General features: G+C 41.2%; 1 protein-coding gene across 1 annotated transcript in view; it reads left to right on the top strand.

Annotated features, from left to right (window-relative positions):
• CNTN3 (contactin 3) overlaps window positions 1-25,779 on the top strand; it is a 104,781-nt gene that overhangs the window by 42,286 nt on the left and 36,716 nt on the right. The window contains exons 3-6 of the mRNA XM_077184599.1: window positions 5,949-6,044; window positions 19,669-19,872; window positions 22,069-22,171; window positions 23,127-23,311. Of these exons, the coding sequence (XP_077040714.1) occupies window positions 5,949-6,044; window positions 19,669-19,872; window positions 22,069-22,171; window positions 23,127-23,311 (588 nt within the window). The remainder of the gene's footprint in view (window positions 1-5,948; window positions 6,045-19,668; window positions 19,873-22,068; window positions 22,172-23,126; window positions 23,312-25,779) is intronic.

Raw genomic sequence — 25,779 nt, 5'->3', positions numbered from 1 at the left:
TAAAAAATACTCCTCGCTTGTCAGATGTTGACTCAACTTTTAGGCTATTAATATTCTTTTACTGCCTTTTTGTTTTAATCTCTGCTGTCTCTGGCCCTTTCCTTCAGTTCCACAGAGCCCACAAATCACCTCATCCCTTTCTGTCCATCTTTCCCCTCATTATTGCAAATTCTTCTGCCTCTTCCCATGCTGGCATCTCCTGTTCACCACACTGATACATCTGTGCCAATTTATTTTTTTTTTAGCTTTTCCTGCTTGTGTTTATATAGCACAGACTTTTGAATTACTCTCCTTTAATTGGTGTAAAAGCATTTAAATGTCTCCTGTTTCATCTTTTCCTTCACCTCAAGTTGATTCAGGGGAAAGGTTTCAAAGATTTGTAGGGGTTTTTTGGTGCTGTTCACGTGTGAGATATTCAGCATTTCATGGGATGGAAACAACCTGCAGGGTCTGTTCTGCACTGAGGTCTGCTGCATTTTATTGGCAACATTTCTATGGATTTCTGTATTTCAAACTCATCGGGTTTCTGTGGTGTTCTGTGGACACTCACATGGGCTCTGCTGGTGGGTCTGACCTCAGCAGAGATGTGGACAATATTCCAAACTCAGAAGTTGTCTGAGAAGCATTGTGGGTGTAAAATGAGCCTTGAAGGGTGGGAGGTTGTTCTGCTTGCTCCGTCGTGGAGCTTTCAGGGCATGAACTGCGAGTTCAGCCACGTGGCACACAAGAAAGGGATTTTTTTAGAGGTTGGTGTGGAATTCTGTGATTTCCCTGTAGCACCAGCCTGACCAAGTGAAACCCTGGAGGTGCTTCTGAATCTCTCCTCAAGTGACAAATGTGACGAGTGATGTTCACTCCTGCACTGTGAACATCTTTGTCCTCTGGTTCTGCCCAGCAGAAATCGATTACAAAGATAATTTTTGGTCTCATCCCTCGCTCCTAGCTCAGTGTGATTCTGCCAGGCTCCATCCAGGCCCTGGCAGGGCAGCAGAAGGTTTTTCACTGGCTCACTTTCAGCCCTGGTGTGGTGATTCCTGTTGGGGTTAACAGGCTGGGTATCCCAAATATCCTGGTGGAAATTAATTATGCAAAGTGTACATTTAGTTTTGGGTGTCTCTCTAAAGAAATAACCAAGTTCATGATCACAGCAGTGCCTGGGTGCAGCCAATTTTGGGGTTTAGGGGGATGGGGAACAAGGTTTGTTCATGCACACAGGTGAGTTTTCGGGGATGATGGTGAAGGTTGCTGGGTTTTGTTGTTGCTTGTGTTTGTTTTTTCTTTTTAAAGAAACAAATTGGTGTTCCTCTGTTTTCTCCAGCAGTTCTCATTACCAACATAGCTATTACAACGTGCTGAGGCTGTTATTTGCCCTCAAGAGCTGGGAGAGTGGAATTTCCGTTCTTTTTAATAATGTGACTTTTACCAGGGCGAGTGGGCTGTGAATTAGTGCTTCATTATGGGCTGACATCAAACAGAGTCCCCACTTCAGAATTACCCACTCAAGAAAACAGCTTAGACTTGCTTGTCTGACTCATTTAGGCACTTGAACATCCAATACAGAATTATACCTAAAGTACATTTAACAAGTTCTGCTCCTTTGGATAGCAGTGGGTCTGATGCAGCAATACAATAAATATTTTCATGGCTATTAAGGCACAATTACGTTGGTAGAGCTTGAATCCTTGTTCTGCAGTTTTCAAAACATGGTAGAATTACTACCAAATATGTGTTGACAATAAAAAGCAATTGATACAAGTGTGATGAGATGCTTGGGTGTTGCTGGACTTGGAGCTGGAAACCTGAATTTAAAACAAAAACAGGTGGAAAACTGAATCCTGCTCCTCTCACAGTGAATTCTGTGCATTCACTTAAAAAAAGTAAGTGTTCTGTGTATTAGTTAAAAAAATAAACAGGATTTGGTGCAAGTTCTAGCAGTGCCTGCAAATCTTACAAAGTTCCTGCGCACAGAACGGGTGTCTGGGGGTGAAATATCACAGAGGATTCTTGACAAAACACCACATAACTCAGCATTGCCACTCGCCAGCAGCTGTGTGTGTGTGTGTGGAGCAGCTTTGTCATCAGCAATGCTCTGGATTTTCCACAGCACAGTGTTCTGTGTCTCTCCAAAGCATTTCTGTGCTCTTTGGTGTGATCTCAGCCTTTCCCTCCTCAATTGCGTGAGATCACAAAACAGAAACCTCTGGGAGGCGCTCACAGTGAATGTGAGCAGGCTCTGAGATGGGTTCTGATTTATTATTTTATTAAAATGGCACTGTTCTGTCTCATTTAGCTTACAGAGATTGCTCCAGGTTGTGTTTTCCCATCATGAATCCACAACTTTTTTTTTTATCTTGTAATTGTCCTGAGTGTCACAGGAGTGTTCCAATGCAGCCGTTGCAGGTTGGATACATCACTGTCACTCCACATTTTGGAATCTTTCCCAGCCACTTGAAGTCTCAATGCTTGAGACTGAAAACTTGGCTTAATAAACTTAGTAAACTCCTTAAAAGGAGGGAACCCAGTGGAATATGCAGTTTTCACTTCCTTTTTGTATGGGTAGGAGCTCCTTTTGCTGTTCTCACTTTGGGCAGAATCAAAGACTTTGCAGCAAAGCTGAAGTGTGGTTTTTTTTTCCTCCATTTTATTGCAATGGTGTGTATATTTCAGTTAATACAACTTTATGGACTTGGTACTGAAGCAATGAGGCAAATACATGTGTTAGCAGGGAAAGGAGAAGAAAATGCTGTTTCAGGAGTCAGAAAGCCTCAGTTGCTAATTTTAAACTTCCTTCTATATGGCAAACTATAAACAGGCAATAAAATATTTAATTTGCAAATTACAGTTTTCGCTTGGTTTTTATGTTGGATTTTTTCCCCTTGTAGTCAGGATTTTTGTAACATTTTTACCAAAATATTTTCAGTGGCAGGATTAGAGCCTTTGCCTGGTAGGGTTAAGTAATAAATTGTTCATTTTTTTCCATGATTAGTTGCTTTTCAGATGAAAGGAGATTAGAAGTGAGGTGTAATAAATGCAAGGAAGAAGTGAAAAGAATAAGGCAAGAGAAACCAATGAAAGCACTTCAGTTTGGTGACCAGTTTGAGAGAGTTTTCAAGATCTGCTGATGGATAAACCAGTCTTAGTGCAGCAGATAAAATGCAGAAACACTTTGTGTGTTTGTGGCCTTTTCTTTCGCTGATCAGTGGGATATTGTCATCCCATGGGTGCTGAAAAGTGAATCCTGTTCTGACTCACCCCTCCTCAAAACCATCTCCTGTCCTGATCTCTGGTCTTTGTTTGCAGTTATATTTTATCTATCAAGACAGCTATTTCAGCAGGATGAGAGCCTCTGATTTCAGAGGGATACAGTTCAATCTGTAAAAGTAAACAAGCTTTGCCATTATTAGTCCACCTTTCAAGGGATTTTATTTACCCTGAGGACTTGATGTCCCTTCCCAATGAGTTCATGTAATAATAAGTTTTGTTAGAAGACACAGCTCTCCTCCCTGGTGTTATTGTGCTTGGCATAGTGGCTTTATTAAAAATCAAACAAAAACCTTACAAAGAAGCTCAAGGATAAACAATCACTCTTGATACACTTCCAAACATGCCTGGATTTGACCTTCAGTCCACTGAATCTGATGCAGGAACACCAGAAAATCAGCCCAGGATTGTGTTGAGGAGCAGCCAGTGCTCTCCAAGGTCAGAGATGGGGACTTCACTGTGTCATGCTAATAAAGAGCCCTGCTCCTGTTCTGCATGCTGATTTCTCATTATCAAAGCTGTGCCAGACAAGAGAAGACAGAAGTTTGTAGAGAAATTAAGTGCTGGTATTTGGGCAGCCGTGTGATGAGTCTGGTGGTGGAGTTGCTCTGGAAGGTGGGATGGGGAACTTCCTGCTAATTTTTGGGAAATAATTCTTTTATTTAGCATGGTTCATATTCTCCATTTTTGGATGGATATGCATTGCTTCTTGTTTCCCCAAAAACTGTTTTTCTGTGACAACAGTCTTCACCTGCAATCAGTGATAAACAATTCCAATTTTTTACAGCATTGCAGCAGCTCAAACTGCAGGGCTGTGGTGGGTCCTGTCTGGGTACCTCTGGGCTGATTGCCATCCCAATCCTCCAGGATATCCCACATCCCTTCCCAAGGTGCTCCCAACCCAATCCCATCCTGCCATTTGTTTGACAACTCAAAGACAAGAAAGGCTCTGAGGGTCTGTAGTTGCAATAAATGAGCACATGGGCTTAAAAACCCATTTCAGTTGTGGAAATTGTATTATTTATGATTTATGACTTCTGATGGTTGTGATGTAAGGGGGCAAAATATTAATTAATATCAATTAATATTTTAGAAAATTATTATAATAATATAATAATGATATAATAGAATAATTACTATTATAATTGTACTATAATAAAATATTAATTAATATTTTAATGTAAAATATTAATTCTTTGGGTGTGATTCATCCTGGAACAGAACAGTGTGTGTGTTCTCTGAGGTGCTGTCAGCTCCTGGCTTTTCTTCCCGTGGCTCTGAGGAATGGTGTTGGGGCAGCTGATGAATGTGTAATGTCAAGGGAGAAAGAGCAAAGTGCTGGAAAGGCCTGAAACAATAATTTAAGGCTGTGCTGGTTTGATCCCTGGGTGAAATCACTTTTACTGGGGTTTTTTTGTGACTTCTCCATTCACATCCAGCAAAAGGATCTGAGTCTATTCTGAGGGTACCTGTGTGGGAATTCACTTGGGAAGCTGAAAACAGCCTCAGAAACATTCCTGTGAACTTTATGTGGACTAAGAAAGGACTGTACAACGCTCTCTTACTGCAGGGTTTTTTAAAGGAAGAATTGAAATTCTGGTCTCTCATATTCAGTGTTCTCACTGTAACAGCTGTTGCTTTGCAGTAATAAAAAATGCTGTATTTTGGGGAAATAGCTGCTGTTGGTCAACTCACTGCTCCTATTATGCTTGGTTATAAAGACAGCCTTATTTAAAGACTCTGTTCATTTAGCATCCTCTACAAGGTTATAAGCAAATATTTTTTTTTAATTGTCCTCTGTTATGGAAAAATGTATGGCTTATTTATGGAAAAGTCTTTGTTACTGTAGGACTTTGGTCTTTGTTTGTATTACATGTTGTATTTAGCTTAGTTTAAGGGTATAATGAGGCCCAAATTTCTTGGGTCCTGACTCACCAGTTAGAGGGAAAGCCAATATAAATGTATGATAAAATATTTCCATTTATGGAAACTGAAGCATTTGCTTCCCCCCAAAAAGTGCTGGACAATGCTGTGTGTGATTTTTGGGGTGTCCTTTGCAAGACCAGAAGATGGACTCAATAATCCCTTCCACCTCAGGGTGTCCTGTGATCCTTACACAGCTTAAAATAACCCCAGGGACCCGAGGCCAGCCAGAGCAGAGCACTGGGTCAGCGCACTGAGGTACAAAGCTCTGGCTTAGTGATGCTCCAGGGGATTCTCCTGCAGGAATATGGTCCAGGAGGTTCCTTGCTCTTGGGAAGGATCCATATCTGTTTTCTGAACAGCTGTTATTACTGTTATTTTACGTTGGACACGGGAGCTTGATGCTGTTCATCATAGCCTTCACTTCTGAAGAAAGAATTAAGAATTTATTTTTAAGTCGTTGGCTCCCTTTGGATTATCAAAGTCAGGGTAGCAGAAGCCAGGCATAAGAGCAGAGTTAGCCACAGGATCTGTTGAATTATCTCACTGCAGATTAGATCCCTTCAGCCCTGATTCTGTCATCCCCTCTCGTGCCAGGCAGCCTTTGCCTCTGCAGGGGCTGCATTGATCTGCTGGGTCCAGCTGCAGACCGAGAGGTGGGAGGTCAGGATTTGGGAATGGTTTGAGAATGCCAGGATTTGAGGGTGTCACTGCCCTGTCTGTTGGTGTTCCCTGACGTGCTGCTCGCTGCTGTTCCCTGGCAGACGTGGAGAGCTCCAGGACGAGGATGAGGAGCGCGGTGTCGGTGCGCGAAGGCCAGGGCGTCGTGCTGCTCTGTGGGACCCCGCCCCGCGCTGGAGGTAAGGGGGACCCTCGGGGTGGTGGGGCCGGGCAGCATCCCTGAAATGCTAAAAATCAGAATTATAACCAAATCTTGAGTTCTGAGTAACAGCAGAGAGAGAGAAACCAAAAACAAAGGAGGGGAGAGGGAAGTATTTAGGAGGATTTACTTTTATCTCGTTCCTAGTAATTTCTGCGCACTTAATGTGTCTGTTTTTTATGGGATTTCTTGTAATTAATGGAGTAGCTTCTAGAGTTGCATTCTGCCCAATTTCACAATTGCTGAGCCTCAATGAATTCAGTTTTCCCCGTGAGCAGAGAATTGCAGGTTGTCTTGAACTGTGCCTGTGTTCTTGCAATCAAGACGTTCTGTGGTGGGATGGAATGATGCTGTGTAATTTAAACCACTTCTGCACTCAGGGGGTGAGAAAAGTGGATATATGGATTCTTGGTGGACCAAAAGTTGTAAGTACATTTCTTCCCTCATTCTGCATCTTCAGTCTTTGACTAATTGCTATTGAGCCTCAGGTAATATCTGAGAGGAACTGGTTTTATTGTTTTTAATTGATACGGTGTGTCATTATTGAAGGGCTGTGATGTTAAACATTGGATCTGATTGCAAAGACAAGGTAATAAAAGCTAGACATTATATTCAATAATATAGGTGTTGTGGCCTCATAAATTTGGCAGAGTCCAAGCAGACACAGCCATAAAGTGGCAATTTTACAACTGTCTGAGCTTGCAGAATTTTTTCCCCTCTAAACTGATACATACTCTTAAATCATCTTTATAGCCTTGCAGCAGCTTTGTCTTTCAGCAGCTGAGGAAATGGGTCATTCTCCCAGCTATCTGTAAGAATTAGAATGATTAAATTTTCCTTCTAGACGCAGCCCAAGGGCTGAACTGCCCCAGCTGTTCCTGCAGCTGTGTCCTGTGTGTGGGTTTACACCCAGAGGTGATGGCCAAGCTGAGGCAACGCTGCCTGGCTCTGGCAAGGTTTAAGTTTGAGGTGTGGAGCAGGAGGTGATGCCAGACGTGCTGATGGTGCTGAGAACAGTGGTTGGGAGAGGTGAGAATTCCTCCTGCAGTCAGCAGATGGGAGGTGACTGACACCCCCACACTAATTGTGGTGTTCGTGCAAAAACAGAGCTGAGCTCTCCCAGGATTACCAAATGGCGTCGAGAACTGGTACCAGAGTTATTTCAAATCTTTGAATCTGTCTGAGAGTTGGAGGATTAACTGTTAAAGTTTTCAGGAGACGTGGAGCAAGGTGGAAAAAAACCCTTTCTGCACTGACATAAAGCTGGAGCAAGGTGACACAAAACACCCCTGCAGGGTGGGGTGCAGGGCAGGAAACCTGGGATAAAACATCCAGCCAGGAAGCAGAAGTGGTTTGTTAGGAAGAGCAGGGATGGTTTAGGACCAGCTGACCTGGCCTGAGGGATGTTCAGCCCTTTCCAGATCAGTGATCTGACTCTTTTTTTTTTTACTTGGAGCCTGTATTTATTGCGCTGAGCTATCAAATAATTCCAGACAATACTAATTCTAAAAACGTGCTCCTCCAGCTTGTTTCCTCTCCACCCTGTAGCCTCCAAAATACTCAGCTTTTGTTTTCTGGTGTTTTTGTGCAGTTTCTAAGATCTTGCTAACTTAATTGCACTTATTTCTTGCATTCTCTGTAAAGAGTTTGCAAGAAGAGACTTGATTAAATAGTGATTATTCCTCCATGTACAGCATCCCAGTTACAATAGAAACCAATGCTCATCCCCAAAGAAATGCCAGCTCATAGTATGGAAAAAGAAAATTGCTTCCCTTCTGCAATTTATCATATTTTTTTCCTGGCTTATCTTAGGCACAGATATTTACATAAGTCATATGAATGTCCCTTTTCAACAGGGAGCAAATTATTCCTGCAGTGAGCAGTGGTTTTGTCCTTTTGAGTGTGCAGTTCCAGCTCCTCTGGGCTGTGGACACCCAGCATTAAACCAACAATGAAACTCCATTTACAAACCACAAATCACTTTCTTTTAAGTTACTGTGTTTCCCCTTTCTGAAAATTAAACAAAAATTCCCTTTTTTAGCAGTCTTGTGTGGGATTTACTGGGTGGAAGATGTGGTAAATGACTGGATTTGAGTGTGAAGACTTTTTCCCCCAAATATTTTTCTGGTCCAGGCTGGTTTTATGTTAAATACCCTAAGTTGTCTCATAATTGAGCAGTGATGTTTGGATAATTAAGATGGTCATCTGTCATCGTTCTGCATGGCCATACTTTTGGATCTTTGAATTCTGTTGCAGGGAAACTGTTAAAATACCTTTTTTTGCCACCAAAAATCAGTAACTCATCTCACCCACATGCTCCAAAGGTAAAATAATGTCAAAAATGGATTTATGTAGCTCTCCTGCTACTTTTCCAGTTGTTGCAACCTTTAAATTGCACTGAAATCTCTACAGCTATTTTGACTTTTTACTGTGTTACTGTGATGTCTTTAATGGTTTTAAAGGGCTGTCAATCCAACAAACATCTCAATATCCCAAACTAATGTTGGACACAGTTAATGTGCAGCTGGTTAAAAAACATTCATCTGATGCTAATTTTTGCTCATTCTGCCAAGAATGGGAAAAGCTAGACATATGGAGATCTAAAAATGATTTTTCTCTGCTACTGAGTTTGTTCCAGAATTGGTATCTAACGAGTGACAAAGCCCTCAGTAAAGCAAATCTGAGTTCCTGTAGGGTTTTACCTCCTGTTACTACTGAACTGTATTGTGATTATTGTGTAGCTCCTCTTCAGCTGTTATTTCTGTTCCTGTATATTGTGATTTATGTTTGTTTAGTACAGTCGGTTTTCCTCAGCTGACATTGATTTTGGATTTATGAGGTGTTTCTGCTCTTTGAGAGAGGAGCAGGCAATGAGGCATGGTCCTTTTGTGTTGTCTGGGGTTGGTTAAAGCTGCTTTATACACAGAGAAAAAGATGATTTTTAATGGTAGAAGTGAAGGTTTACTTGATAGTTATTCGAACATTTCAACAAATTTTAGTTTGCCTGGAAAAACTCGACATTAATTCTACATTGGTGCACTTCCTGCTGCATTATTCCCATGGGAAATGTGATCATAACCCAATAAATAAATAAATTTATTTCAAAAACCAAAACCTAAGAAATTAAATAAATAACAAGAATTTTGTGGAACTGTTGCTCGGAAATTGCAAGGAAATTCTGCTTTATTCCTAATGAGCCTTGTGTGCTCTGTGTTCCTGTTTCTTGCAGTATGGCAGGGATGTTCCTACATGGATAAAGCAGCAAGGATTTGTCCTCCCTCTTCGTGTAACTCCCTGATAAATGTGGGTTTAATCCATAAATGAGGCAGGATTTGAAGGGCAGGGATCAATTCAGCTCACAGCATATTGTGTCAGAGTTGTGACATGCTGATAGGAAATAATATTAGATCATGGAAAAATAGATCCCAGTTCATTGCTCAGTGTTTGCTATGACAAATCCTTCACTGAATAATGGCATGTCTGTTCCAAATGAGTGTTTAGACTTGCAGATTTTTGCTCGTGCCTCTTGTATTGCCATTTGGAGACCTGCAAGTTCCAGCAGGGCTCTGCTTCATGAATAACATGGCATGGGAAGAGTCTCAGATGCCAGAAATATTTGGATGCTCTGATTGCTTCTCTTTTGCAACTCTTGAATGGCAACGTGCTATTCTTTCAGGGAACTTTAAGTTGAATTAATTGTAAATATTTGGCTTTGGAAATGTTTTATTCCTTTAAAGCAAAGTGAAGTTAAACAGGTGCAACTCCAGAACAGGATTTCTGTCCTACTGCACTGTCACAGACATATTTTATGAAAAATCCTTTCCTTAGGATCTTTTCTCCTGAGAAGCTGAGAAGCCTCAGCTTCTCCATGTTTTGCTGCTTTGGAATGTGATTTGGAGAATTGTTTACCCAGAATGTGAAATTGTTTGTACTTGATGACCAACGACAGCCACCTGTGTTGAGGCTGTGAGCAGTCACAAGATTTTATTATCATTCCTTTCCTTTCCTTGCTAGCCCTCTGATGAAATCCTTTCTTCTATTCTTTAGTATAGTTATAATATATCATTTAATATATAATATATATCATAAAATAACAAATCAGCCTTCTGAAACATGGAGTCAAGATTCTCATCTCTTCCCTGGCCCAGGGACCCCAGTGAGCAGCACCCCACTTCACAGCTGTGTTTTGGGTTGGAAGAGACCTTAAAGATCTGATTCCACTCCATAGCAGGGACACCTCCCACTGCCCCAGGTGCTCCAGCCCCAGTGTCCAGCCTGGCCTTGGGCACTGCCAGGGATCCAGGGGCAGCCCCAGCTGCTCTGGGCACCCTGTGCCAGGGCTGCCCACCCTCACAGGGAATAATTCCTAATATCCCATCTAAACTCCCCTTTCCCCATCCTGTTTTTCACCTTTTCTTCCTGCTGTCATTGCAGGCTGTGGATGACACACGTCTGGCATCAGGAATAAATCACTCTTGGAAAGGTTCTGGCACAAAAAATGCATTTTGAGGAGAGTGGTACCTTGAATATTGTAACAGCACTGGCCTTAGAAATGGCTCCACAGTGTTCCTGTGCTGTTTCAATCTGCCAAGGAGAAATGGCATTTTTATTTAAAAACATATTTTTCAATAGTCCTGCTGGTGTCATCATCATCATCTGCACAAATTTCAGCTGACAGTTTGAAATCAAATGGTACCTGAGAGACACTTATGTTTGTCCATATGAGGGGAAATAATACATGTTCACAGCTGGATCTTCCAGTGATTTCTATCTGCCAGAGCATTATTTTCACCACCAGTACAAAACCAGTGCTGCAGAGACACTCTGCTGTCAAATGCAGTCATTCTGAAGCTCTTTTTTCTTTTGATAAACCTGTTTTCCAGGCTGAGGTAATCCAGGCTGAAATTAGTATATCTTATTTACAAATTATAAATTAATGTATCTTTTAATAGATATTTTATTATTATTATAAATAATATATATAATTATTATATATATATTTGTATATTTGTGCACCATCTTCAGTTGCTTTATAGTGCATGTTTTTAAGCTGACAGAGAGGTAATCCAGGCTGAAATTAGTCTTATTTATCTTATTTATAAATTATAAATATATATTTATATAAAATATATATATTTATATAAATATATAGATAAAATATATATATTTATATAAAATATATATTTATCTTATTTATAAATTATAAATTTATTAATATATCATTTTATAGATTTATTATTATTATAAATATTATAATATTTTATTTATTTATTTATTTATTTGTGCACCATCTTCATTTCCTTTGTAGTGCATGTTTTTAAGCTGACAGAGAGGTGGATAAACAACCCTAGAAGCTTTTAGCAGTTTCTTACCCCAAAATCTTACAGAACTCTTGAACTCCACGTTCATTTGTGGGATATCTCTTGGACGAATGGAGGGATGGAAAGAAAAAGGGAGAAGTTGATTAGGAAGAACCAAATTACAAGAAAAAAAATTCAGGTTGAACCTTTTTAGTTACCCAGTCCCAGGTATCTCAGTTCTGCCTTGGGGGAAAAAGGAGAAAACTGGAGGCAATAACTGCATTTGGCTCTCCACCAAGTTTATTTTTGTCCCTAAATTGTGACTGTGGGGTGTTTCTCCTCCAGCTCTTTATTATCTCCTCTAGTAAAATATTTGGGTTTTTCTTTGCAAACAGGAAAATTGATTAGGAGCAGGCAGGAGGGAGGTGGCTGCAGTCCCAGTGCTCAGAACAAGAGTGCTGAAAGGAATTTTTGTTTTCCACAAGGGTTTTATCAAGTGCCTTCTCCTAAAAGAGTGCAAGAGTACCAAATGAAAGTGTCACTAAGCACTGCTTCCACGTATAAATATTGGTGCTTTACTTTGAAAATTGACTCCTGGGTTATTTCCATTAGTTTCCCTTGGTTTATGTCCCTAATATTTAACATTCACAAGAAATCAGATTTATTTTAGTTCAGCAATAAACTAAACGATCGCCTTTTTTATCCTCAAAATTATTACAGGCAGGAAACAATTTTAAAATACTTCCAGCCATTGAAAAAGCACAACAGAGTTCTGGAAATGCTCTCGGCAATTAAATGTAAAGTTCTAGGGAGGTGATTAAAAGAACAGTTTGTCACTTGGAATGGATGTGGCTAATGGGATGTATTTACATATTGCTTCCTAATGCACTTTCTTACTTCTCTGCCTGCCTGCAGAGTGGGAGCAGCGTGCTCAGAGCCAGGGCTCCTGCAATGGCACAGCCAGTCTGGAACAATTAGTGCAGAAATGTGATGAGCAGGAGCCAGTCCAGCCCCTGCACAGCTCCAGGGGAAGCAAATTTGGGATTTTTATTCAGCTCTGGGAGCCCAGAGCAGCAGAGCTGTTCTGTCAGGCTCTCATTCACATCTGGGCTGCCCTGGGAGCACCCAGGGGTGTTTCAGTGCCAGCTGAGGAGCCCTTGGGCATGCAAAGCCATGGGAAGGCTCCTGGATAATGGTCCCTGGCCAGCAGGGCCACGTGCTCAGCCCTTCCCAAGGGAACCTGTGGAGTTATGGGGTTCCCCAGAGGGAGGAGGAAATGAGAATCTGACTCCATGTTCTTAGAAGGCTAATTTATTATATGATATGATATGATATATTACATGGGATATGATATGACATTAATTATATTATATTAAATGCTATACTAAACTATACTAAAGAATAGAAAAAGGATACAGACAGAAGTCGTGGGGAGGAAAGATGAATCTGACTCCATGTTCTCAGAAGGCTAATTTATTATTTTATGATGTGATATGATATTGTATTATACTATATTATACTATACTATACTAGATGATACTATACTATATTATATTATGAATGCTATACTAAACTATACTAGAGAATAGAAAAAGGATCCAAACATAAGGCTACAAAAAATGATAATGAAAACTCGTTACTCCTTCCAGAGTCCCAACACAGCTGGACAGTGATTGGTCATTAAGTTAAAATAATTCACATTAAATCCATCAAACAATGACCTGTTGGTAACAATCTCCAGCTGCATTCCAAAGCAGCAAAACACAGGAGAAGCAAATGAGATAATTATTGTTTTCCTTTTTCTCTGAGGCTTCTCAGCTTCCCAGGAGAGAAATCCTGGCGAAGGGATTTTTCAGGAAATGTGATGGTGCCAGGAATCTTTGGGGTGGGACTGACCAGGAGGGCGTTGGTGTTAATGAAGAAATCAGCTGCCAGTCTGGAGCAGCTGTTTCCCAAGGATGAGCTGGGAAATGCTGGTGCTTTAATTACAGTGCTGAGCCCCGCTTGTGACGCTGCTTGGGATGATTCAGAAAAGCTCCAGGAATCATCCAGGGCTTTGGCCACCTTCAGTGGCTGTGTGCCATCCCTGTGGCAGCTGAGCACAGGTGACAGACACATCCTTGTGTGCAGCCACCTCTTTGTGGCTGTGCTCTAGGCTGGGCGACAGCAGAAAAAAAGTACAATTCATTGTTTTTGAAGAATTGCATCTGCTTTTAAAACTAAAACTCCTTCCAAAATCAAAATAACAAGTGGGCTCTTAGCCTGTTTTGTTTAAGAATGAAAATCAGGTTTTAGCCTGAAGAAGGAACCTTGCAGCTTCAGCTGAAACAATATTCTCATTTATTCAGAATATTCAATATTCTCATTTAATGAGTAGATTGGAATTGCAAGATATTGTGTGTGTTTGTGTCTCACTGCTCTCATTGTGCTGGGCTGTTCCATACACACAAGTTGCATGCCTGATTACCTGCACAGCAGGCTGAAAATTGATCTGGTATATTTTAACTATAAAATAATTCAACTTTTATGCCAAAACAATTAATGTTATGCATTAGTTTCAAATCAGAGTGTTGCCATTATACTCTGGAATAAAATTAATTTCTGGGGATACATTTTTCACTTTTGGTAGCTGGACTTGCATTCCCATCACACATTTACATTTGGTATAAAGAAGAATTCAGCCAAAAGAGTTTTTCTGCAGAGTTCAGGTGAAATCCCAGTGGTTGGGAAATCACTGCCCCTATTTTAAGCAGATCTCACTGTCTCACATCACTCCTGGAGGCCACAGGTCAAGCCCTGCCATAGAGGCTTTGTAATTGTCATTATTTTTATATAGAGAACATGAACAGAAAATAAATACCAGCCCCATTTGTTCTCTGAAGTGTGACTGCAGCTAAAGACTGTTTCATTATCAGTGATGGAACTACTTGAATGCCAGCAGCCCAGGATCCCCCCTGGAAATGCAGCCTGAGCCTTGGTTTGGTTTGTTTTTCCCAGCTGCACACACCTGGGATAGTTCTAAATTTTTGAGCATTGAATGTGTGCAGGAATATACCCCAAACCCTTGAAATTATCTATGATTTATCTCAAATAATACTCTAAGCTGGTTTTTCATTGCCAAGATGCTGCATTTCTGACAGAGGCACCTTGTGACAGTTCAAGCTCCAGTTCACACGTGTTTTTGGGAGCACACAAACACCTTGTCCTACACTTCCAGGGCAGGAGATTTGTATTTGGAAAGCAATTTTTAATGTTTGCCAGGAGAAATGAGGGAGATGTTACTTGGTTTGTGCGGCACAGAGAAGGTGGGAGCTGGCCAGGGCAGGATGGGGTGCTGAACTGAGTGCAGGAAGATTGACCCAAGTGAGAAAGGAAAAGTATTGAGGAGAAGCTTGAATTAATTTATGTAAAATATGTAAAATAAAACCAGTTATACCCCTGGGAGCACTGGCATTCCATTATGCCAGTGCCACAGCAGTGAAATCCAAGGATTGGCCTGCAGGGAGGGGAGTGGGGACAGTTTGCACCCCAGAGCATCCTCTGGGACCTTAATGCAATTTGACTTCATTAATTAATTTCCTGCCTTTAGGTAGTTTGTTTGCACTCTCCAAGAGGTTCCTGTGCAGACAGCCAGGGATGCAGCAGGGTGAGAAATGGACATTTTTAGGGTGATTGTCCCACAAAACCCAGCCTGAATGCTCAGTGTGAGCTCTCAGAGTGAGTGAGGGATGCTCATCCACAAACTCCTTTTTCTGCCATTTCATCACACTTGCAGCTGAAATTGGGCCAAATGATGAACTAATTGGTTTCTGCCTTAATTAGGGAGTCTGTTATTATCCTCTCAAAATCAGTGTTACTTTTTCCATCACTTCTCACCTAAGGTAGATCATTCCAAATAGCTGTTTGCTGCACATTTCCATGTTTTTAATTGCAGTTTCTGTCATTGCTAAATTCTGTCTGATTACTTTCTTGGAAACAGTTTTCCAGGAGCCACGTGCCATCCTGTGGGATAGGCAAAAAGCCATTTGGAGACACAAAATTCCAGGATATTTCAGCTTCTCCTGGTGTTTCTGCTGCAGAGCATTGTAAAATCAGAGCTGGAGAAGTGCATGAAATAATTGGGATTTGGGCATTAATCATTGACATGAAACGTCTTTTGTTTTGGTGGTTGATTTTTTCGGTTTCTTTGTGTTTCTGGATTTTTGGTTTTGGTTTTTTTTTTTTAATCTTGAAGTATTGTTCCATCAGCACCATGCTCCCCAAAATCAAGAACTTTCATTTCTTACCAGTTTCATTTCTGGAAACACCCATCTGGCTAATTCAAATCCAGTCAGTTTGGAACATTTTAAATCTGTTTCAGAAGAACATTGTTCACTTTCTGGTGGCTGTTTTAGAAGTCTCATTTAGGTGTGAATTATGGGGCTGGCAGGTGGGTATTAAGCAGGTGTAAAGTGATGACCCAGAAGAGAAGGAGCAAGAGCTGGCATTATTTATGCAAATAGTGAATAAAATTAACTTTGTGAATTGTTCTTCTCCTTTTGATCATAGGTCTGTGTGCCTTTTTTCACCCCTAAACTTCTGCCTTTCCAACTTCCTGAATTTAATCACAGTTTAGGATTTCCACCACTGCTGTTGTCACTTAAATTCTGTTTACAAGAAGTAAAATCACCCTGGTTCTGTAAATGATCTCCCAGTGAAGTGATTCAGTCTCACTTAGAGGAAATGTGTAATTTCTTTAATTTCTATATTTCTAAAATTCTTTAAATATTATTTAAAGCCATATTTTCAAAAGGATGTGCATAAACTTAAGCCTTGACTTTGAACTTAGTTTAAAAACCAATAAATGTGTGGGTTTTACCCCATTATGTTCCTTTAGCAACAGTAATTTGGGGTTTTTCAAGGTTCATAAATAGCAGGAAATGACCCTAAAGGCCATGGTGATTTAATTGTTGAATTTCATAAAGAATTCAGGTTTAAAAATGACAGGTAATTTTATAAGCATTTTTTAATTGAGCACTTAGGTACACAAAAGTCCTGGAACAGTGTGAACATGCTGAGTGTGTTGGAAACTGCACAGTAAATAATAATCAAATAATGCAAAATAAAGAGAAGCCGCCAACCAAGACGTAGTAAACAAATAAAAATTGAGTAATAACTGTAATTTCCAATACCTTATCCATGTATGGTCGCCAAATAAGGAAAAAATGCATTGGAAAGCAAAGGCTTGGAACTCAGAGGAAGCCCAGGAGAGACATATTACTTCCATTTATAACAGAAAATCAACTGAAAACTTGTAATTGACAGAAAGGGAGTGAGTTTGTGTCCCTGGAGGTGCCCTAAGATCAGCAACAGGCAAATGGTGTAAACATAATAAATCACGCCACAAGTTGTTTAATATGATTTTTTTTCTTCTTTTTTTTTTTTTTATTTTGGAAAATAAAAGTGCAATTTTGTAAAGGACAATAAATATAAAATGAGGTGGTGGGGCACAGGGCTAGAAGCACCCCAGCCTTTTTTAAGGGAGTCAGTGAAAATAAGTGTTGAATGGGGAATTAGGTTTCCAGGGGTGTTTATTCATGGGTTGAAGGGCCCAATTAAACTGGAATCCACTTTGCATGGCTGCCATAATCCCAGTGACTGATTTCAGTGGGTTTATTCTTGACTTAACCCAATATCCTAGCAATGAAATGGAGCTGCTTCTTTTCCTGCTGCATCTCCAGATCTCCACACTCTTCTGGACATCTTTTTTTCTTTTTATTTTCTCTTATTTTTAATCATGCAATAATATTTTGAGCAAGGAAGCACAGGTGGTTCAATAAATACCAGAAGCAGTAAAGGCTGGTGGCACCCACGGCTGCCTTGTGGGTGTCTTGAGTTTGGTGTGGAGGAGAAAATTGGGGTTTTTTGGTCCCCAACTTGGTGTGCAGTCCCTCCCTCAGCCCTGAGATCATTGTGTCCACCCACCTCTTCTGCAGAGAGGATTCTCCTCTATTTTCTGCCTTTCCCATTTAGAAAGACCCCACATTCCTTTCTCCCTCAGACCATGTAGCGCCCTTCAAACTCCTCAGGTGTGCTCTCTTCTTTTCTTTATTTTTGAAATAATTTAATGCTTCCCACTGCACTAATTCCCCCATTGTTTGCTGACAAATCCCTGCTGCCTTCCTTTCCTTAAATTAATTTCACCTCTGAGTTCTGGAGGAAGGAATTGTGGTGAAAACCATTGGTGATCCTGAGGAGATGCTGCAGGTCCACAGGGGTGATGGTCTTGCAGGTCTTCTCCTCCTTATGGTTCTGGTTTTGGCAAGAAATATTTCTAATATTTATTTATTTATATCTAATACTTATTTATTTGTCCTATTTATTTATTTATATTTATTTCTAATATTTCTACATGTGACAGAAGTTTAACTCCTGAGCCTGTTAATGGTTGGCACAGGCCACTGCTGCAAAATTATCATAATGGAAGAGGTTTAAATATTGATAGAAGAAAATTAAATGCAGGTTAACGATCAGCCATTTCATTTGATGCCTTTTTTGCATTAGGCAGCCTATAAATATCTTAATAATTTCATTTATTGAGTGTTTTTTTTCACCTGCACAGTCTTACCTTGTGTTAAATTGTCCTGTTGGCTTTGGCAGCCTGGGGAGGGGTTGAGGGCTCAGGCTGTGTCACCTTTTCACTTCATGGTGCACCCAAATTTGTGCACCCTCAAATTAAAGCTGTGCAGGCAGGGCTGATCTCCATTTCGTGGGGGCAGTGCCAATGCTGCAGACACTGCAACACAAGGGAGGTCAATCAAGCTGTAATCATTGCTAATTAGCACTTCCAGAAGCTGTAATCTTTGTATAAGTGCCACGTGGGTGAAAAAAAATTATTCCTTGCCTAGAACACCATTAAAAATTTGTTTTCCTTTGATCCTGTAGGAAATGAATGAGACAAACACGTGGCCTGGCACAGGAAGGGGCTTTTGCCAATTAAAATTGGCCACACAAGGCTCAGAGTGATGCTCAGGAAACAAAACAAATTCAGTGGATTTTTTGCCAAATCTCTTCGTTTCTCTTTCGAGGTGTGGGTTTGTTTTTTTCCCTTTCAAATAATCATAATGAGTGGTAGGGAGGGCTAGTTCACCACATCACACAGAAATGTTTTTAATGGAGTTTTTATGGATTTTTGTATGGAAAAAAATAGTTCTGCTGTGTGATGAGCCCTACTGGGAATTTAGGCTTCTTCTGACATCCTTATCACATGGATACTGCTGTCCTGTTTCTACCTGCTAATCATCTGGCTGAGCAGTTAAGTAGCTACTGAATGAATAATCTTTCCATTTTAGCAAAGTTTGCTCTCATTTTTGCTGTCTGCTCCTATTTCCGTGCATATTAAATTTCAAAAAAAAAAAAAAAAAGAGAGAGAAAAGAAGGAGATTTAAACAGACCTGCTAATATTCTGGATTTCTTTTGCCTTTTTTTTTTTCTTATGCTGAAGGAGATGGTGAAAAAAAATGGGGGTTTTGCTAGTTTCTGGTACTTTTTAAAACGTCTTTTTCTCAGTCGTTGGCTCTTTGTTACAAAGTACAGTACTGTAAATAATGCAGTGCTGTCAAATACAGCAATAAAGTAGTCTTTGAAGAAAAAAAAGGTGGAAAAATCCTATCAAACCCCTTTGCTTGTGTGTTTTCCTCCACCCCAAAGATGGTGAAAAAAAAGGGGGTTTTGCTAGTTTCTGGTACTTTTTAAAATGTCTTTTTCTCAGTCGTTGGCTCTTTGTTACACAGTACAGTACTGTAAATAATGCAGTGTATTGTATTTGCAGGGATCCCTGTGGCAGGAAGGAATGACGAATCTGACTCCATGTTCTCAGAAGGCTAATTGATTATTTTATGATAATATATTAAAGAATACTGTACTAAATTAAATTAAAGAATACAGAAAGGATACTGACTGAATGCTAAAAGGATAATAATGGAAACTCATGGCTATTTCCAACACAGCTTGGCCCTGATTGGCCAAAGAGTGAAAATAATTCACACCAGAATCCAGTGAAACAATCACCTGTGGGTGAACAATCTCCAAACACATTCCAAAGAAGCAAAACCCAGGAGAGGCAAATGAGATAATGATTGTTTTCCTTTTTCTCTGAGGCTTCTCAGCTTCCCAGAAGAAAACCCCTGCGCGAAGGGATTTTTCAGAGAATGTGAATGCCACATCAGTGCTGTCAAATACAGCAATAAAGTGCTCTTTGAAGGAAAAAAAAAAGTGGAAAAATCCTACCAACCACCTCTGTTTGTGTTGTTTTTCCCCACCCAGACCTGTCGTTTGCCTGGATCTTCAACGAGTACCCCTCGTTCGTGCAGGAGGACAGCCGGCGCTTCGTGTCTCAGGAGACGGGACACCTGTACATAGCCAAGGTGGAGCCCTCGGACGTGGGCAACTACAGCTGTGTGGTGACCAGCAGGGCCAGCAGGAGCCCCGTGCTGGGCTCCCCCACGCCGCTGGTGCTGCGCACGGACGGTACGGAACGGGACACGCGGTGTGAGGGACACGCGGTGCCAGGGACACGCGGTGCGAGGGACACGCGGTGCCAGGGACGCGCGGTGCCAGGGACGCGCGGTGCCAGGGACACGCGGTGCGAGGGACGCGCGGTGCGAGGGACTCGCGGTGCCAGGGACACGCGGTGCCAGGGACGCGCGGTGCGAGGGACGCGCAGTGCCAGGGACACGCGGTGCGAGGGACACGCGGTGCGAGGGACACGCGGTGCCAGGGACACGCGGTGCGAGGGACACGCGGTGCGAGGGACACGCGGTGCCAGGGACACGCGGTGCCAGGGACACGCGGTGCGAGGGACACGCGGTGCCAGGGACACGCGGTGCCAGGGACACGCGGCGCCAGGGACACGCGGTGCCAGGGACACACGGTGCGGGGGACACGTGGTGCGAGGGACACGCGGTGCCCGGGACACGCGGTGCCAGGGACACGCGGTGCCAGGGACACGCGGTGTGACCGTGCTCACAGGGGTCCCAGCGTGAGGGAAGGGAGGAGGATCTGACTCCGTGTTTCAGAAGGCTTGATTTGTTATTTTATGATATATATTGTATTAAAACTATACTAAAAAGAATAGGAGAAAGGATTTCATCAGAAGCCTGGCTAAGAATAGAAAAGAAGGAATGACAACAAAAGCTTGTGGCTCGGACTCTCCATCTGAGCCAGCTGGGCTGTGACTGGCCATTAATTAGAAACAACCACATGAGCCCAATCCCAGCTCCACCTGTTGCATTCCACAGCAGCAGATAACCATTGGTTACATTTTGTTCCTGAGGCTTCTCAGGAGAAAAAATCCTAAGGAAAGGATTTTTCAGAAAATATCATGGCTACAACGTGGAATGAGCAGATGTCCGAGGCAAAAAAGGGAATTTATTTCTGGACCTCCATATTTATAGAGTTCCAAAAGTGACCGTGGGTTGGAGGATGAAATTGCCACCTCTCCAACCTCACTGGTCAAACCAGTCATCCATTGTCACCCTGATTTTTTAAGTTTTTCTAAGCCTTCTGATGTTTACATTCTTGTAATGAACTTTCTCACACACTTTCTGTAAATAACTCATTGTTTGGCATTCTTTTATGGAGAAGGAGAAATTTGCTGGACTGTTGGTTTGTCCAGTGTCATTGGAGAGGTGGCACTGTCACCCTCCAATCCACTGTCACTTTTGGAAATCTATAAATGTTGGAGTCAGAAAATAAACTTCCCTTTTCTTCACCTTGAGAACAGCGGTGTGTGCTTGTGTTGTTTCGTGTCCTGTAGGGACAGTCCATGAGTTCTGTCCTCCTCCAGAAAGGAATGCAAAACAATCATTATTTACACTCCATTACAAAAATGTGAACATCAGAAGGCTTCGAAGAACTTGAAAAGAACAGGGCAACAGGGAACCACCAGGAGCATCCCAGCATCACTCACTTCCCAGAGTTCTTGGCTCTTGCAGCATCAATTCTCCTGTGTTGTCCTGTCATTGTCACCTTTGTCATGAAGGGATGGGCCCACTGTGGGACTAAGAATGATTTATGGCTCAGATAAACATCAGTCTCAGAGGCTGAGATGTTTTAGAGGAGCAAGAACTCGGCCATAGCTCAGAGAAGTCAAAAGTTCTTTGTTACAGGGCAATACAGAACTTTCTAAACCAATAAGCAGTTGCCATAGGGTTTATTTTGCTTTTCTGATCTATCACCTTTACTTACTTCTGCTGCACTGTGGATACTTTTATCCAAGGGGCTACTATTACACATATGCTTCTATCATAACTTCTAAACTCTCAGTTTATTCCATACAACCCCACCCTTAGATTATTAACCCTTCACCATTTTATCAGTACAGTTTCTCACTTTACCTCATATTCTCACCTACAGCTATAGAAACATAACTATATTATTTTTCTGCTTAATGTCTGTGTATTTTATTTTTGCATCAATCCAAGCATCTCCCAGGGCTGCAGATCAAACCCTTCAGTGTCTGTGCAGTTTCTGTTTTGTCCCAATTCCCACAGTCCAAACTTCCTCCTAAGATAAACTCTGTTGCATCCTAACTCTGCCCCTGATATCACTGTGCTTCCCTTTATAAGCAGAAAGTCAGAGAAATAATCTTGAATTGCAAGAGAGGGAAAGAAAACCCTTCGAAAATCACCTTGAAAATTTGACCTTCTCAATTGTCTCACACAGGTGTGATGGGGGAATACGAGCCTAAAATAGAAGTTCAGTTCCCTGAGACCCTGGCAGCAGCCAAAGGCTCCACTGTGAAGCTGGAGTGCTTTGCACTGGGAAAGTAAGTGCTCATCTTCACTGAAACTTGAAGCACCTTGGGGTTCACCTGCACAAGAGCTGTGGGGCTCTGGTGTTTCCCTGATTTTGGTCATCACAGCTCCTGCCTTGAAATGAGAGGGCAAAGACTCCTGTGGTTTATTTTGATTTTGTGTAGAATTAAGATGTGTATGTTGGCAGCACAGGAGTTCACATTTCATTTCAAATTAACTTGAGAAGATTCTCTGTGGTTTTGCATATGACCTTTGAGCTAAGCCTCTTTTCTTTGTGCAAGGAAATGGTGCTGAAGCCTGTGAGAATGTTGTCTGAATTTTCCCCTTAAATGTACTTGATGCTTTCATAACATTGTTCTTTCTTTATGGCCAAAATAAAGATTGAAATGCATTTCTCCTCTGAATGATGCTTCACTCGCAGCTGATACTTTTCTCTTTCACAGACGATCTTGAGAATGCATTTGTGTTTCTGTAAATGTATTTATTTACCAGTGTGGGGTTGGTTTGCAGGCAGTTTGTCAGGTGCCCATGTCAGATTGATAACTTGATCACACACTGTTGCTTTGGCTCCCTGCAGAGGGGAGAGAAAGTTTGCAGATCAGAGAATTAAAGGCTGCTGGAGGATGGCAATTCCAAAAGACTTGCCTGGATTCTTCCTCTGTGGAAGCCACTGGTAAATCTCACCCGTCCTCTGGGGAGGCCAGTGCTGATTTACAAGAAATGTTGCAATTATTGGGCATTCACAGAGTTATTCCTGACAAATCTGGGACCACAAATGCAGCGTAGGAATCAGCAGGGAATGCAAATCAGGTGCCTGAGTGTCTGACCATCTGTCATGTACAGTGTGGTTACTGCATTTAACACAGCCTGCAAGCCACTGCTGAATTTAGTTTGCTTTAAGTATCTCATTATGACAATCAAGGACTTTAAGCAAAACTGTTTAAAATCTCATTACTCTCTCTTTAGCCCCGTGCCTCAGATTAACTGGAGAAGAACTGACGGGCTGCCATTTCCAAGTAAAATAAAGCTGAGGAAATCCAATGGCATGATTGAAATCCCTAATTTCCAGCAGGAGGATGCAGGGCTCTATGAATGCATTACTGAAAACTCCAGGGGCAAAAACATTGCAAGAGGACGTCTCACTTACTATGGTAGGAAACTTCTGGTCTGTCTGTCCCTCCTTTCTTTACTCACGAAACACAAACTGCTCTGGGGTACTCTGGAATTTCCACTTTCTGCAGTGGGCATTTGGGTTTAAAAATCCATGGCATTTTAAGTGCTTCCAGAAAATGAGAATTTCTGCAGCAGTTTCTTGGTAAGGTCTCTAAGAAATGGCTTAAAAGCTCACAAGGATTGCTGAGAGTAAAGCACAGTGTGCTTGTGCTTGGCTTTTTCTCTGATGGAAAGACTTTTTTTCTTTTTTTTTTAAGAACATTTCTTCTTGGTCCATTGGTGAAACCTTCAATTTTCAGTCAATTGGATTTATTTGGGGGGATCATTTAGGCCTCCTATTTATGAGAAGTACAAATTTCGTCTTGCTTTGTGAAAAGATTACGGATGGGTGTTCTCAATCCTGTGCTTTCAAAACAGCCAATTTTATTTTAAAATGAGTAAATAAATGGGAGGATATAATCCAGTATAGGAAATGAAATAATATGAAATTTTATAGCTGGAAAAAAAGCAGTCTCTTGTGCATTTGAGGCTATAGAATGAAATGAGTATCAGCAAAGCACACTGGTGGTGGTGTAAAGCCAGAGTGATTTGCAACAAAGTGGTAATTGACAATTTTTGTTAAAGCCAGATCTCAGCAAATATAATTTTCTTTACTTCAACGGCAATTTAAACAGTGATTCTGACTCTGCCTTGGAATGGTTCCCTCATGGAGGAATATTTGAGCAAGGAGATGGGTTTTGAGTGGGATAAAGGCACAGAGCACAGCTCCTCTGCAGCTGGGAGCAAGTGCTTCACTGCCTCTCCATGGGGAGCAGCTGGCTGGTAGATTTTGGCCCTTGAAGATTTTGCTTTATGGCACAATAGATTTCACAAGGAGGAAGGAAAATTTCTCTCCTTGCCAACTTCCAAATTAATCTTCACACTGAATGCAGGCCCCATTGTTGGAAATGTTCAAGGTCAGGTTGGGCAGGGGACTTGAAGCAGCACAAATTTTCCACGCGCTGATTGTAATTACGACTTTTTGAGAAATCCTGTGATTGACATAGGGCAGCAAATCCAAGCTGCTTCACCTGCCAGTGTCCTCTGCCATGCCAAACTTGGCACTGTGCATTTTATTTTTAAATAAATAAGTGACCTTATTTTTTGCTTGAGAGTTCCAGAGTTGGGGTTTGTACATCGTTTTGCCTCAGCATTCCTATGGCAGTGTCAAATAGGGGCAGTTGTGAGATACATCTCTGTAAATTAGATGTAAATTAGAGGAGATAAAAAATAGATAGAAAAATTAGATATAAAATAGAGTGGATTTGTTCATCAGTCCTTGTAATTCCAGCAGTGTCATTCCTGGGGTTCCTGCCCTGCTGCCCAAATTCTTCTTTGCTCATTAAAAGGCCACAGAGCTGAAATAAAGGATGCTGCTAATGAGCAAAAGCAACTGAGCTGCAGTTCTGTAATAGTGGAATCATTGTGAACCTTTTCAGTGCAAATCTGGACAGAGATTTGAGCCCTCCTATTCCAGTAGGAGTGGCTGCCCATGTTAGGGGCCATCCCTGATATGGGTGTTTATCTTAAGAAGAATAATGAGAGCTGTAATGGCAGTAATGGCGCTCCAACTGTTTCATTTCATTTGTTCTGCTTCATGGAACCCATTCTGCAGAATTAAATAGATTTAAGTAATCTTTCTTATTTTGGTGCTTGCTTTGTTGTTGCAGTTAGAGTTCCAACAGGCCTGGATTTGGGATAAGAGCATTTATAACTTCTCTTGGTAATTGGAAGTTTTATAACTGAGGATAATGTCTTCTGATGGGTTGCCACCTCATCTGGTGCCAAAGCCCAGAAATCTGGCTGCTGAAGAAATCTAACCACATCCCACTCAGCCTTACAATGAAAAAATCAATATTTAAGGAAGTTGTTCTAAAAGCAGATGAGGATTTGGGGGAAACTAATGCAATAAACTGAAGTAAAAAATCACCCATCTGCCAGAAAGTGCCAATGCTGTCAAAAATCCACAAATCTGCTGTTTTTAGGGAATTGTGGCTGCTGTTAGAACATTTAGAAATTTAAGGCGTGTCTGCTTATCAAACATAGAAAAATATAAACATTACAAAGGTACAAATGTCTTTTTATTTCAATAGTGACAGCATTCATTTTCCTCTGGGCAGAACAAAGCACATTTCTGCCTGACCCCAGAAAAATCAGTATGAGGAGGATTGGGGTTAATGTTTTGCAAGTTGTTGTGGTAAAATAATATGAAAAAGAAATCTTTAGGCAGAAAAATATTGATAAAAATCATTCATGTGCCTGAAAAATAGGTTTTTCTTTCTTTGCAAACTTCAAGAATTCTTTGAAATGTAACATAAAGCTGGTCCTAAACCAGAGCTTGAAACATTCATTGCTCTGGTACAAAGTGAAACACTCCTATTCTGATTTGTTTTATGAGCTGAAACTG

Source organism: Agelaius phoeniceus, chromosome 11 (genome assembly GCF_051311805.1).
Source record: "Agelaius phoeniceus isolate bAgePho1 chromosome 11, bAgePho1.hap1, whole genome shotgun sequence".
Lineage (NCBI taxonomy): Eukaryota > Metazoa > Chordata > Aves > Passeriformes > Icteridae > Agelaius > Agelaius phoeniceus.
The sequence above is the reverse complement of the archived record's forward strand: the minus strand, read 5'-3'. Positions and strand labels throughout refer to the sequence as shown.